Below are 16,076 nucleotides of genomic sequence, written 5' to 3'. Positions count from 1 at the left end.
AATCTATTCAATCCTCCTGCTTTCACACAGTAACATGCAAATAATCAAAACCACTCATCCTCTAAATCTCTCCCAAGAGACATCAGCCAGGACCAAGTTTATCCACTAAGGAGGACTTCTTGACTCTAAGAGTTTGACATTATTAATGCCAAAAATGTACAATTAGAATGTGTGCATTTTATATTATATAAGTTATACATCAATAAAGCTACTTAAAATTTAAAAAGGAGAACACTTTCACACCAATAAATTGGAAGATGGGAAAAGAAGATCTCAGTGGTTGCGTAAACCATTCTAAAGTCTGTCTTTGGAAAAATTTGGAGTGAATAAGCTCAAATTTTATTAATATGATTTATTAGAGCTAAGTACTAAAGATGCTGAAAATTAAGTAGAAATTTAAATTTTAAGATGCTAAATTTAATTTAAAATTTAAATTTTAAGATGCTAAAATTTAAGTAGAACCAATTTAAAAATATGGGCTTCCCTGGTGGCCCAATGGTAAAGAATCCACCTGCCAAAAAGAAAACACGGGTTCAATCCCTGGTCTGGGAAGATCCCTGAAGAAGGAAATGGAAACCCACTCCAGTATTCTTGCCTGGAGAATTCCATGGACAGAGGAGCCTGGTGAGCTACAGTCCATGGGGCTGCAAAAGAGTTGAACACGTGAGTTGGACACAACTTAGCTACTGAACAAATGAATTAAAAAATATATACTCTATATCAGAGGTCAGTAAACTTTTTCTGTAAAAGGTAAGACAGTTAATATTTTAGGCATTTCAGGATTTACTAGTATCTGTCACAACTACTCAATCATACTAATGTAGCAATAAAAGCAGCCATAGACAATACATAAATGAATGAGTACGGCTGTGTTCCAATAAACTTTATTTAAAAAAAAAATTTATTTGGCTGTGCCCGGTGTTAGTTGTGGCACATGGGATCTTCCATCTTTGTTGTAGCCTCTGGGATACTGGAGAAGGCAATGGCACCCTACTCCAGTACTCTTGCCTGGAAAATCGACGGAGGAGCCTGGTAGGCTGCAGTCCATGGGGTCGCTAAGAGTCGGACACGACTGAGCATCTTCCCTTTCACTTTTCACTTTCATGCATTGGAGAAGGAAATGGCAACCCACTCCAGTGTTCTTGCCTGGAGAATCCCAGGGACGGGGGAGCCTGGTGGGCTGCTGTCTATGGGGTCGCACAGAGTCGGACACGACTGAAGTGACTTAGCAGCAGCAGCAGTAGCAGCTGGGATATTTAGTTGCGGATTGTGGGGTCTATTTCCCTCACCAGGGATTGAACCCAGGCTCCCTGCTTTGGGAGCACAGAATCCTAACCATTGGACCACCAAGGGAGTCCCAAATAAAACTTTATTTATAAACTCAGGTAGCTGGTCCAACTTAGCCCAATGGCTGTAGTCTGCGGATCCCCTCTCTAGGGCTTTCAAATTGGCAGATAAACAATAAAGAAAGAGGGAAATAAAGAAAAATTTATCCATCTAACAGAAGGTGGAAAGAGGTGGGGGGTTAAAGAGCAGAGAGAAAAAATGAAAAAAACATCTTAAGCACGATAAAAAAAGGAATCCAAATCAGTTATCACAATAAATGGCAATGAGTTAAATTCAACTATTTTAACACTGCTAGACTGGATTGAAAAAGCAAAAAAATTTTAAATAGGAATGAAATAAAATTCAGTTATAATGATTATAAGATATATAACGAAAAGGCTAAAAATTAGAAAAATATATGCCTCTTTTAAGGTAAACAACAAAAAACAATTATTGGAACTAAAGTAAGATACTACATTAGGAATAAAAAGATAATCACACACACAAAAAAGCCTCAAGATAAACAAAGCAGTCCAAATTGAAAGGAGAAATGACAAATTCATAATAATAGATAATTTTAACATGGAAGAATTTAACAAAGTTTTTTTCAGAAGCTGATTATTCAAGCAGTTCAAAAAAAGTACAATTTGGGGCAACCAAGTTTGAATTAATAACTACTTATATATAAAGAGAAAACAATGCAGCAACATCGTTCTTTCAAACACACATTGGAATTTTTTAAATGAGTCACTAGTTAAGTCACAAAGGACAACAACAAATTTCAAAGAAACAAACATCACAGAGACCACATTCTCGGACAATAGTCAGATACTGAAGACTCCTAAGTAACACATTCCCTGGTGATGCAGACGGTAAAGAATCTGCCTGCAATGCTGGAGACCGGGGTTCAATCCCTGGGTTGGGAAGATCCCCTGGAGAAAGGAATGGCAAACCCACTCCAGTATTCCTGCCTGGAGAATCCCTTGGACAGAGAAGCCTGGTGGGCTACACAGCCCATGGGGTCATAAAGAGTTGGACACAACTGAGCAAGTAACATTTTATTTCACTTTCTTCTCTTAAAAGGTACAATGAGGAGTACAAAATATTTTTTAAAGTATGACAATGAAACAAATAGTGTTCCTATAATCAGAGTTTGTAATACAGTAGAGGTAAAAATGATCACTCAAAAATTAATACATATTATGTATTATAGCTATATATGTATCTACATGTATACACATATAAGTACACAATATATAATAGCAAACCATGCTAAGCGCCATAAAAGGAAAGCAGAGTGCACCAAGAGAACATGTCCTTTGGGGTTTCCCTGAGAAAATGACATTTTGGGGTGTGGGAGAAGGAGGAAGGGATGCCCCTCCCAGGGAAAGGAAAATAGTAGAAAGGCCCTGAGGAGAAAAGGAACAAGGGAGTGGTTCTGGAGTGCAGGAGCAAGGGGCAGAGTAACCTGAAATACATGAAAATAAATTACACCTAGGAAAAGACTTCAACTTTAAAAACAGGATAAAACAAAATAAGAACTGAGTAATACTCCACTGTATAGATGTACCACATCTTCTTTATACCCTCCTCTGCTGATGGACATTTAAGTTGCTTCCACATCCTGGATATTGTACATTGTGCTGCAATGAACATTGGAGTACATGTATCTTTTGGAATTATGGTTTCCTCTGGGTATATGCCCAGGAGTAGGATTTCTCAGTCAAATGGTAGTCCTATTTTTAGTGTTTTAAGCAACCTCCATACTGTTCTCCATAGTGGTTGTATCAATTTACATTCCTACCAATAACTGTAGGAGGGTTCCCTTTTCTTCTCACCCTCTCCAGCATTTACTGTTTGCAGATTTTTTTTTTTTTGATAATGGCCATTCTGATAAGTATGTGGTAATACCTCATTGTAGTTTTAATTTGCATTTCTCTAATAACCAGTGATAGTGATGCTGAGCATCTTTTCATGTATTTGTTGGCCATCTGTATGTCTTCTCTGTCATTTTTTGTTTGGATTCTTTTTTTGATACTGAGCTGCTTGAGTATTTTGGAGATTAATTCCTTGTCAGTTGCTTCATTTGCAAATATCTCCTCCCAATCTGAGGGCTGTTTTTTAATCTTATTAATGGTTTCTTTTGCTGTGCCAGACATCCTGGAATGTGAAGTCAAGTGGGCTTTAGAAAGCATCACTATGAACAAAGCTAGTGGAGGTGATGGAATTCCAGTTGCGCTGTTTCAAATCCTGAAAGATGATGCTGTTAAAGTGCTGTACTCAATATGCCAGCAAATTTTGAAAACTCAGCAGTGGCCACAGGACTGGAAAGGGTCAGTTTTCATTCCAATCCCAAAGAAAGGTAATGCCAAAGAATGCTCAAACTACTGCACAATTGCACTCATCTCACATGCTAGTAAAGTAATGCTCAAAATTCTCCAAGCCAGGCTTCAGCAATACGTGAACCGTGAACTTCCAGATGTTCAAGGTAGTTTTAGAAAAGGCAGAGGAACCAGAAATCAAAGTGTCAACATCTGCTGGATCATGGAAAAAGCAAGAGAGTTCCAGAAAAACATCTATTTCTGCTTTATTGACTATGCCAAAGCCTTTGACTGTGTGGATTACAATAAACTGTGGAAAATTCTGAAAGAGATGGGAATACCAGACCACCTGACCTGCCTCTTGAGAAACCTGTATGCAGGTCAGGAAGCAACAGTTAGAACTGGACATGGAACAACAGACTGGTTCCAAATAGGAAAAGGAAGACATCAAGGCTGTATATTGTCACCCTGCTTATTTAACTTATATGCAGAGTACATCATGAGAAACACTGGGCTGGAAGAAACACAAACTGGAATCAAGATTGCCAGGAAAAATATCAATAACCTCAGATATGCAGATGACACCACCCTTATGGCAGAAAGTGAAGAGGAACTAAAAAGCGTCTTGATGAAAGTGAAAGTGGAGAGTGAAAAAGTTGGCTTAAAGCTCAACAGTCAGAAAACGAAGATCATGGCATCTGGTCCCATCACTTCATGGGAAATAGATGGGGAAAGAGTGGAAACAGTGTTAGACTTTATTTTTGGGGGCTCCACAATCACTACAGATGGTGACTGCAGCCATGAAATTAAAAGACACTTACTCCTTGGAAGAAAAGTTATGACCCACCTAGATAGCATATTCAAAAGCAGAGACATTACTTTGCCAACAAAGGTCCATCTAGTCAAGGCTACGGTTTTTCCAGTGGCCATGTATGGATGTGAGAGTTGGACTGTGAAGAAAGCTGAGCACTGAAGAATTGATGCTTTTGAACTGTGGTGTTGTAGAAGACTCTTGAGAGTCCCTTGGACTGCAAGGAGATCCAACCAGCCCATTCTAAAGGAGATCAGTCCTGGGTGTTCATTGGAAGGACTGATGCTAAAGCTGAAACTCCAATACCTTGGCTACCTCATGCGAAGAGTTGACTCGTTGGAAAAGACTCTGACGCTGGGAGGGATTGGGAGCAGGAGGAGAAGGGGACAACAGAGGATGAGATGGCTGGATGGCATCACTGACTCGATGGACATGAGTCTGAGTGAACTCCGGGAGTTGGTGATGGACAGGGAGGCCTGGTGTGCTACGATTCATGGGGTCACAAAGAGTTGGTCACGACTGAGTGACTGAACTGAACTGAACTTGCTGTGCCAAAAGCTTTTAAATTTAATTAGGTCCTATTTGTTTATTTTTGTTTTTCTTTTCACTACTCTAGGAGGTGGGTCAAAAAAGATCTTGCTGCCAATTTATGTCAAAGAATGTTTTCCATGTTTTCCTCTAAGAGTTTTACAGCATCCAGCCTTACATAGAGGCAATAGAATATTACTCAGGCATAAAAAGAAACAAAATTGTGCCATCTGCAGAGACATGGATGGACCTAGGGACTGTCATACAGTCTGAAGTCAGAAAGAGAAAAACAAGCATCATGTAATATCACCTATATGTGGAATCTAGAAAAATGGTACAGATGAACTTAGTTACAAAGCATAAATAGAGACACAGATATAGAGAATAAACATATGTATACCAAGGGTCAGGGGTGGGGTGGTGAGATTAATTGGGAAATCGGGATTGACATATATACACTATGCATAAAATAGACAACTAATGAGAACCCACTGTATAACACAGGGAACTCTATTCAGTGTTCTGTGGTGACCTCATGGGAAAGAAATATAAAAAAGAGGGGATATATATATATGAATAACTAATTGTCTTTGCTCCATCAGAAACTAATACAACTTGTAAGACAACTCTGTGTGTGTAAAGGTCGCTCAGTCATGTCCGACTCTTTATGACCCCATGGCTATACGGTCCATGGAATTCTCTAGGCCAGAGTTCTGCAGTGGGTAGCCTTTTCTTTCTCCAGGGGATCTTCCCTACTCAAGGATCAAACCAGGGTCTCCTGCGTTACAGGTGGATTCTTTACCAACTGAGTTATCAGGGAAGCCTAAGGCAACTATACTCCAATAAAAATTGATTTTAAAATGAAAATAAAAACAGTTAAAAAGAACAATGATTGTTGTAATCAAATTAAACATCTTTAGAAATATAAAAAGCATTATTCCCATTTAACTGAAAAATTTTAAGAAACTATTCTAAATTTACAGTTTTTAAGAACTTGTTATTCATCTCTTATGGAGAAGGCAATGGCACCCCACTCCAGTACTCTTGCCTGGCAAATCCCATGGATGGAGGAGTCTCGTAGGCTGCAGTCCATGGGGTCACTAAGAGTAGGACACGACTGAGCAACTTCACTTTCACTTTTCACTTTCACACATTGGAGAAGGAAATGGCAACCCACTCCAGTGTTCTTGCCTGGAGAATCCCAGGGATGGGGGAGCCTGGTGGTTGCTGTATGGGGTTGCACAGAGTCAGACACGACTGAAGTGACTTAGCAGCAGCATTCATCTCTTAACCATTACCTTGACCAGAACAGCATTCATTTCTCCAAGTTCCATCTTAAACTGTAAGTATTTTCCACCCAATTAAGTTTTTTAAAACTATGTTTAAGATATTCAGATTACCCTTCATACCTATTAGAAATGGCTTTCCACAATTAGTTGATCTCAATATTCATGGAGTACCACAAATATCACAAATAATTCCAGCTGTGGAATCAAACAGCCCTGGATTTCAAGTTATAACCTACCCCTTTCTAATTCTTAGATTCCACATCGGTAAAATGGGGTTAATAATCAAACTTGATGATGGGGATTTATAGGGTCTAAGTGATAACCCATGTAGATGCAGGACTGTATAATGTGATAAAAAGAAGACAAATTTGGTTCAAATCCCAACCCTACCACCTAAGAGTTGTAGGACTTTTGGCAAGTTATTAACATCTCACTGCCTAGGTTTCTTCCTCTGTGGCATGCATTTCAAATAATACCTAGCCTCACAGTTTTAAGAATTAAATAATTCATGTAAAGTACTTATCATTCCATAAACATGAACTACAATTAGTATTAATAATAAAAACTATTGTTGTTCTATACTTAATTTCTAACAGTCTCATTAACAAGATTTGAGGAGACTTTCTTCTCTGCCCTCACTCAAGACATTACAACTGACAATCCTAGGGGCTCTCATTTCCTTCTAAAGGGTATTAGATGTTGGAACATATTAGCAGGCAAATTTCACTATTTCTAAAAGGTTTTCAGTAGCCTAATGCACAACTACTTTGTTAGGACCATTAAAAGCAATCCTTCTTGAAGACTGGGATTCTTTAGTAGGAACTAACAGAACTCTTGAGATTCCTTATAAGTGAAAGATTGATGACTTCATTGAAAGTCCCCATAATTTACCAATTCATTAGATATTTTCAATACCTTAATTTTGTGCTTCAAAAATGCATGCTAAGCTCCATACAAAGTCAGAGTATTATATATACAACAGTTCAACGAACTATTGTACATTCCCTTCGACTGTTTGCTCCTTCAGATAGGATAAAACAATCATAAAACTCTAAAACTGTGAGTTTTAGAGTTTAAAACTCTAACTCCTAGCAAAGCTGGGCCCACTCCAAGAATTTTTATTGAAACTGAGATTAACAATGTTATATCCAATCCTTTTATTTATAATTAACATATAATACTACATTAGTTTCAGGTGTACACTGATTCCACACTCCGAAATGATCACCGCATTAAGACGAGTTATCATCCGTCACCATGCAAAGGTGTTACAGGGTTACTGACTCGTCGATGTGTGCATTACATCCTCCTGACCTATTTATTTTATAAATGTGTGCCTTTTAATCCCCTTCACCTATTTTGTCCACCTCCCCAAACCCCTCTCCCTCTGGCAACCACCAGCTTATTCTTGGACTCTGTGAGCCTGTATCTGCTTTGTTTGTTCATTTGTTGTTCATTTTTTATATTCCTCATATAAGTGAAATCATATGTAAATCCAGTCTCTCTATACCAAAAACTGTCATGCCTCTTCCATAGTATTCCAGATGCTGAATTACTTGAAGGAAATCCAACACACAAAAAGCTGGGAACTTAACCAAATTCAATCAGCCAAAATTCAGGGGGGCGCTTGTTAGGTAGTAAGTTAGTTTTTAGAGCCAAAACACAACAGTGAGCTACACAATATACTTTTCTTTCATAAGAATTTTCTACACAGTTTCACAGAATAATGTCTATTCTGTTCTTAAACTATCCTAACTTATTTTACTGAGGAGGAACATACAATCAGAGAGGACAATGTTATGAAAAATGCAGCAAATTGTTTAATGCAGTAATCTGTTAAAAGAAAGGAAAATTTCCAACAAAACTTCAGGGTTCTAATATATCAAAAAGCCTAATGTCTTGACCATTTCAAGTGCAAAAGCAGCTCTCCCATATTTGGTTAACATCTCCTGCCCAATACCAACAGTAATGGACAATCGGAATAGGTAATTGCTGATAGCTGCCAAAACAACTAGATGGAAGCATTAATCCTACTTTATGGGCTTAAGTTTAGACTTTAAAAAAATAAAGTATTTTGTTCCTCAAACAATAAAGGGATTTTCTTTCTGGGGATGACGGATGTTGGATTTTGTTAGTATTTTAAACTACTGCTTTGTCTCTAAGGTGTCATTCACCTTTACTTAAAAAGTAAAAGATAATAACAGTAGTAGTGGTAGTAGGAATATAGTAGTAATCATAATAGTAATAATGGCACCCCATTCTAGTACTCTTGCCTGGAAACTCCCATGGACAGAGGAGCCTGGTAGGCTGTAGTCCGTGGGGTCACGAAGAATCGGACACGACTGAACGACTTAGCTTTCACTTTTCACTTTCATGCTTTGGAGAAGGAAATGGCAACCCACTCCAGTGTTCTTGCCTGGAGAATCCCAGGGATGGGGAAGCCTGGTGGGCTGCCGTCTATGGGGTCGCATAGAGTCGGACACGACTGAAGCGACTTAGCAGCAGCAGCAGCATAATAGTAATAATGCCTAACACATACAGCACTTTAAGTTCTGGGCACTGTTTAGGACATTAATCTCTACATTTAATCACTTAATTAATCATTTAGTCATGTAACCATTACATTAAGTGCACTTAAACCTTACCACTACCTTGTGAAGAAGGGATACTATTATTCCCATTTTATAGATGAAAAAACAAGGTACAAAGAGGTTAAGTAATTTATCCAGTATTCCCATGGCTAGTAAGTAGCAGAGCCAGAATACAAATCTACACAGCCTGATTTCAGAGTAAAAATAATTTATTTTATCGATGGAATTAAACTAACTATATGTAAATAATACTAAGGACATCAAGACAAACACATTGCATAATTTATAAATTAGAAAACAAAACAAGAAAATTCACCTTGTTTTTCTTCCCTTTTAAATCCTAAGTCCCAAATAACAAAATATATTTCAATCTACTTAGGTAAAAAGACTACAATACCCCAAATTTCCACCATTTGTTCCACAAATTAAGCTTTTTTTCTCTAGTTCTCTTATAAGTTAGAAGTGAATCACTGCATCCATATAGATTAACTAGAATACTAAGAACCAAGGCCGCCTACATCCACATGACTTTATCATTTGTGCCAAGAAATTACTGCCTACAAAGATAAAACTGTAAATCAGTAAATAACTTCACTGTTTAGCTCAAGAACCTCCCAAAAGTCCAGTTATCTCAACAACAGACTATTCAAACTGTTTCTTTTTCACAATATTCCTTCAATAGGGCAAATAACTCAAACAGTTGTATACTTTTAAGACTTGGTTAAGATTCTTGCCTCAATGTTCCTACTAATTCTAAACTATTATATCACAAATTTTACCCCATTTCAATCATATCACTGCACTGACAGACCTATCTTAAATCTCTCAGGGTCACACCTGAAATTCTACACTATCTGCCCATGACCTCTCCATTGTAAGGCCCACTAAGTGTGATCTCCTTACTGTAGTAAGCAATAAACTCAGTTTTGCTTAATCAACAAGCCTTTTTGGCCTTCTCTGGGGCAGTGGACAGTCAACAAAAGATAATATTCTGTTATTCCATTTCAGCTGCTCTCTTAACAACTCCTTTTTAAAAAAAATCTCTTCTTAGAGACCACAGGTAAAATTAAATGCACCAGGAAATCGGATCATTATAGAAAAAGAAACATAAACCAGCCAGTGGAAGGGGGCCAAGTAAATCTAATAATAAACTCAACATGAGACCTGAAACTATATATATATATATAGTCACAGCTTAAGCTGAATTAGGTTAGTTATGCATTTCACAATGGTTTAAAAATCCCTAAAATTGAAATTTAAAAATAAAAAATGCCTTCATATATCAAGGTTTAAATAAAATATTCTGCCATCTGATTAGATTCAACAAAAATTTTTTACTTGAACTCATATGCCTCTACTTTCATATATCAAATATGAGTATACGAAATATAGTTTAAATCTTTAAAAAATAAAAATGATTTAAACCCATATAATACTTAGAATACAAAAATTTTTCAAATCCATTCATTCATCTATTATTTATTTAGTATAAATAAATAGTATTTACTTAGTATTTATTTAAACATCTATTATTTAGTATATTGCAGTTTTTTAAAGATGACCTTTTAAATTATACCCCATCTCATTTCCAAAAGGATTTGGGATGGCTGACAAAAATACACTGAACAACTAAAACAAACACATGAAGAAAAATAAAGGAAAAAAAAAATTGCAAACTCTTTCACACACATACACACAAACACACACATATGAAAGAACTGTTTCAGATACTCAGAACCGAAAGAAGTTTCTAGCTTTCTCAGGAAGGGCATACTGCAGATCTGATAGACATTGCTTTAAATTAGAAGTGCTGTTTAAGTGAATTCAGTTAATCACAGTATGTGGCTGGGAGAAGAGAAAGCAGATTAAAAGTCAGGGAATCAAGATCAGTAATAGGATGAGCATGAGCAGGAACCCAAGGAACACCTTTTAGAAATGCACAAAGAGAAAGACAAATGTAAACTCAGATTTTGCCCTCATATTACATGACTTTTATTCATGTGCCTTCAAAAAAGTGAATGGAAATATTAAAACTATATTTTAATTTCAACATATTACCTATATCAAGAAAACAAATATTAGCAAATTCAGCTATTAGCAGAATGTATTGGCTATATTGTATTTAACACAGTACTTACCTTCGCTGACAGCATGGGGCTTAACAATGCAACAAGTAGTACAATTAGTAAATTTAGCAGTGTTTGCTGGCCCACACACTCCACTCGAAGGAAAAAATAACTCCATTTCCTAAAGACACAGAGAAATGACTTTGGCACATGTAATTTTGTTATACATCTGTAAAACGACTCAGGAAATGTGCATCAGAGACTACTATCTGGGTACCTCAGAAAGGAGCTAAAGTAGAGGGTATAGGGGAAGTGACCGTCCCAGGGAGGCCCCATAGGGTCCTACCCAAATACAATCTCTTTTACTCCTAAGCTATTTATATGAGAAGGGAAGAACAAAGCAATCACTTTTAAAGTTTCACAATATAAATTCTTTCCTGAATTTCCTAAAAATTATTTTTACAAAGACTAACTGATGAACTGAACCTTGTTCTAAGTCTTAAAAAAGAACATATAAAGAAGTATTAAAGCAATGACAATATGTACTATTCTGTCCCAGGAATAAAACTGAGAATGTCTTAACATTTTGAATATTGGATGTAATCAATATAAGGTTTCCTATTTTATTCAAAGTATCAGTTTATGAGACACAGGTTCGATTCAAAGCTTTTCATTAAAATGTCTAAAATGCCGTTAAAAATTAGGAAATCTTTACAGAAACAGATGAGTATTCAAGAATCAGAGCTACAGTTAGTTAAAATTAATTTACTGTATATATGTATATAAATAGTACTAGTTTAAAGTCAAATCACATGAACCTTATTTTATAGCCAGATACATGTTGTGCTATTTGCTTTGCACATAATTCATTAAAAGGACAACCCAGCAATTTGAACTGGCCATGAAGATGGCCACACTAACCATTTTTTCAGATGTGCGCTTCTCTGCCACTAAGCTTTTCTACTATTATCTCCACCGTTCGCTATAAAGCCGGCTGTCCTCAAAGAACCATACTAATGTGTAAAGGATCACTTCAAAGATCACTTCCTCCAGGAGGCCTTTACTGATGCTGCCAATCATCAGTACCCTATACTTCTCCAAGGTTGTGGTTATTTTGGTAATTGCCCCCCAAAATAACTAACTTGCATAGCCTTGTAGGTGCTTCAGCCTCTAAAACAAAGAGCTCAAAGTAAATACTCACTTTCACTAAATTTAAAAATTGAAAGATAATAGGATGTGTTACGGTACCACACTGGTATGCAGTTTAAAACAACCACTTGGGGGACCTCCCTGGTGGTCCAGAGGTTAAGACTGCACTCCCAGTGCAGGGGTGCAGGTCTGACTGCTCACTGAGGAGCTAAGATATAAAATGCCTTATGGTGCGGCCAGAAAAACAAAAAAACAATCTGAGGAACTGTCCAAATAGTAGCATATATACTTGAGTGATTCCAGCATTAATGACTCTTTAGAATTAAAATGTTCCATTCCTTAGACAAGTATCTTTCTATTGTATTAATGCCTTTGCTTATTACTCTTCTTGATGAGTATCACCAAGTACTGTTTGCAGAGCTGTACTAGATGCTTTGATAACATATTCTCAGAGAATATGTATGGTACAGGTGAAAATACCTATGGTACAGGTGAAAACTCCAATACCTACAGGGTCTTGGTAGGTAGTGAATGAATGAATGAAGTAAACCCAGTGTGACAAGAAGCTATGGTACAGGACTGCAAACTGTAAGGACAGGGCCCTTCTACAGCTCCTCTTCTCTGCTTCCTTTGCAACAAAACTTCTCAAAAAAGATGTCTTCATTCTGTCTTCTCTTCCATTCCCTCTTAAACTTACAACTAATTAGGCTTTCACTCTGTGGAAGTTTACTCATGAAAATCCCCAGCCACCTCCACGTTGCCATGTACCCTGGTTAATTCTCAGACCTCACCTTACCTGACCCAACAGCATTTGACACAATTGATGCCTTCATCCTGGAATGCTTTCATTACTTGGTTTCTCCCCACCTCACTAGTCACTTCTTCTCAGTCTCCTTTAATGATTTTCTCCTATCTAGCAGACCCCTAAGTGCTCATGAGGGGTCTAGTACTATCTATTGTCACTATTCTATTGCCACTGTCTTGCTGAGGTCCTTGAGTCCCATGGCTTTCAATGCTCTCTGTATTCTGATGGTTCCTACACTTTAACCTCCAGCTCAACTTCTGCCCTAAACTACACATCCATATTGACATTTCAGATTTAAAACATCCAAAACAGAACTTCTCATTTCCACTGTCTCCCATTAATCTGTTCAATCCCACCTTTTTCCTTATACTTCAATTGCACAAGCCAAAAATAAACAACAACAAGAAACTAGCAATTCCTGATTCTTCTCCACCTGTCCCATATATCAGGAAATCCTTCAAAATATATCCAGAATCCATCCACTACCTCCACATCTATCACTCTGGTCCATGCCACATGCCAACCAACTCTCCCTTTAACAACTTCACTAACCATCTGACTGACCTCCCATTCCAACTTTTCCCACAACACACGTCCCTCCACCCTAACTGGTCCATTATTAACAGTAGTAAAAATGAAACTTAGAAAAATCATGTCACTCCTCTGCACAGTGCCCTCCAACATCTCCTGTCTTATTCCCAATAAATTTCAAAGTCCCAGATGTCCTACAAGGCCTTATGTGACCTGGTCCCTTGCTACACCTGACCTAATCTTCAACCTATTTCCATGAAGCTATTTCTGCCCCAGCATCACTGGCCTCACCTCCTCACTGTTCCTTGAACACAGCAAATATCCTACCTCAGAATCTTTACATGTATTGTTCCCTTTCTTCCCGGAACACTTTCCCCCGGACATTTGCATGGCTTTCTCCCTCACTTCCTTCTGATCTCTGCTCAAACCAGAGACTGTAAGGACTTTCTGAATATACTAGATTTAACAGCATTCTAGAGACTTCCCTGGTGGTCCAGTGGTTAAGAATCCACCTTCCAACGCAGGGGGATGTGGGTTTGATCCCTGGTCGGGGAACCAAGATCTCACGTGCTAGGGGGCAACTATGCCTGTGCGCTGCCACTGCTGGGTCTCCTGCCACAGCTAGAAAGCCTGGGCACTTTAACAAAATATCCTGCACGCCTCAGCTAAGACCGGACACAGCCAAAACTAAAATAATTTTTTTTTAAAATAGTATTCCATACCTCCACTCCACATATGATCCTTCTGACTCTGGTCTCTTTCTGTGGCCTTCTCCTGGTTTATTTGCCTCAGAGCACTTATCAGTAGACATCAGAGTTATAGATTGTTTATTTATTATCTGACATTAGAAGAGCTGTAAGCTCCATGAGAAGCAGGACTTTGCCTTGTTCACAATAGCTTCTCAATAAACATTTTGGAATGATTGAAATTCAGAAGCAGTTTATTTAACACATGAAGAATTTTTATTTATCTACCCTGAACAAATGAGAAAAAAAGACATTCAGAAGGCTTAAGGAACAAGCCCTTACGAGTTAATACATGGCAAAGTCATGTTTCAAAATCTAGTCATACTAACTCCAAAGTCCTGAACTTTTTCTATAATATCACTTCTCTTTCAGATGTAAAAAGCAATGCTAGAATGTTCCAACTCTATTTTAACCAATTATTTGACCAATTATTTTTGTCCCAACCTCTTTTTTGCTCAGTTTAAAAAAATAAAAACCCAAGTTTTTCAAGTACTCATTTATATATGAATAAATATGTATTTAAGGCAAAAATATAAAGATTGCCACTTAAATATATCTTGGTGAAAGTGAGATTCTATGCCTTTGCTTTCTCTTTCTCCTTGGGCTGACTGCCATATCTGTCTCACCTATTAATTCAGCTAATATTTGCAAGAACCCTGTTACTAGATCATGGTTATATGGCAAGTAATTTAGAGACTTCAAACAACAAATATACTGATAATGTCAAACAAAAGAATTCATATTCATTTGTGATTTCAGCTGCTTTAAACATTCTGCACAAAGCTTTCCTCTTTCTGAGGTTCTTTACTATTACTTTAAGTCTTTTATATGTCTCTAAATGACCTAGCAGGGAAGGATAAAGATATGTAACTTTCCCAAAAAATAAAACTCAGACTCAATTTGATCAGCTTTAAGTATACAGTTTTTTGTACTGTATTTTATACAAATTGTTAAGTATATACTTATATCATTTCATAAATTTCACCCTGATAAGACCCCATGTGAAATCTCCTAAAACATTTGACTAATCTATACCCATATCCTTAATCATCATGATAAAATACATTAATAAATGGTTGCCAGTTACAGGTGTCTCTGAAAATTTCACACAGTCATTTTAAATATCATTTTTGTAAAGGACTCAATTTAAGACATTTAAAAAAAATTACCGAAATCTACATATTCTAATGTCAAATATGAAATCTGTTCTCAGAAAATAAACCAAGATATTGATGAAATATGAAGTCACATGATCAGTGCACCCTTATTACAAACATGAAAAGAATTAGAACCTAACAAAACATCCAAAGGTAAGGAAATGCTGAAGTAAAAATGCTTTATCCATGCAGGAGAATATTCCACAGCCATCAAAACTTAAGGGCTTCCTCAGTGGCTCGGCACTAAAAGAATCCACCTACAATGCAGGAGAAGAGGGTTCAGTCCCTGGGTTGGGGAGATCCCCTGGAGAAGGAAATGGCAACCCATTCCAGTATTCTTGCCTGGAGAATCCCATGGATAGAGGAGCCTGGCGGGCTACTGACCATGGGGTTGCAAAGAGTCAGACATGACTGAGCAACTAACAGTTTCACTTTCATATCATAAAACTTGCTAGTATTATTCCACTTTGTATATGACCAGACTAAAAACCATCTTAAATTAGCTGAGAAACTTCTCAGAATGCTAAGAGTTAACTTGCATTTCATTAATTCAACATCAGTATAAACCCAGTGGAGTAATACCTTATTTATATAAATTTAAAATGAGAATTATTAATAGAAAAACTTTCATAAACACTAGCTACATGTAGAAAAAGGAAGGATGTTAAGCTTGAAAATATGGTGTCAAGTCTGAGTCAAAGAAAGAATATGTCTTTTTGAATATTCACTTTCCATAAAGTGGTATTCTTACAGGAA

General features: G+C 37.2%; 1 protein-coding gene across 9 annotated transcripts in view; it reads right to left on the bottom strand.

Moving 5' to 3' along the window:
* NME7 (NME/NM23 family member 7) overlaps window positions 1–16,076 on the bottom strand; it is a 249,209-nt gene that overhangs the window by 167,995 nt on the left and 65,138 nt on the right. For 8 of the 9 annotated variants that reach the window (XR_015143506.1, XM_086344832.1, XM_086344828.1 and 5 more), the window contains one exon: window positions 11,005–11,113. Coding sequence is in view for 8 of the 9 variants with exons in the window: in XM_086344832.1 (XP_086200958.1) it covers window positions 11,005–11,113 (109 nt within the window). In the remaining variant the exon portion in view is untranslated. Of the gene's footprint in view, window positions 1–11,004; window positions 11,114–14,356; window positions 15,578–16,076 lie in introns of those variants that run through there. The other variant, XM_086344835.1, reaches the window with a different exon arrangement.

The sequence above is a fragment of the Bos grunniens genome, chromosome 16, assembly GCF_055505025.1.
Source record: "Bos grunniens cultivar Pamir isolate PY7600 chromosome 16, Bosgru_T2T1.0, whole genome shotgun sequence".
Taxonomy (NCBI): domain Eukaryota; kingdom Metazoa; phylum Chordata; class Mammalia; order Artiodactyla; family Bovidae; genus Bos; species Bos grunniens.
Note: the sequence above shows the minus strand (reverse complement) of the source record. Positions and strands in the feature narration are given on the sequence as shown.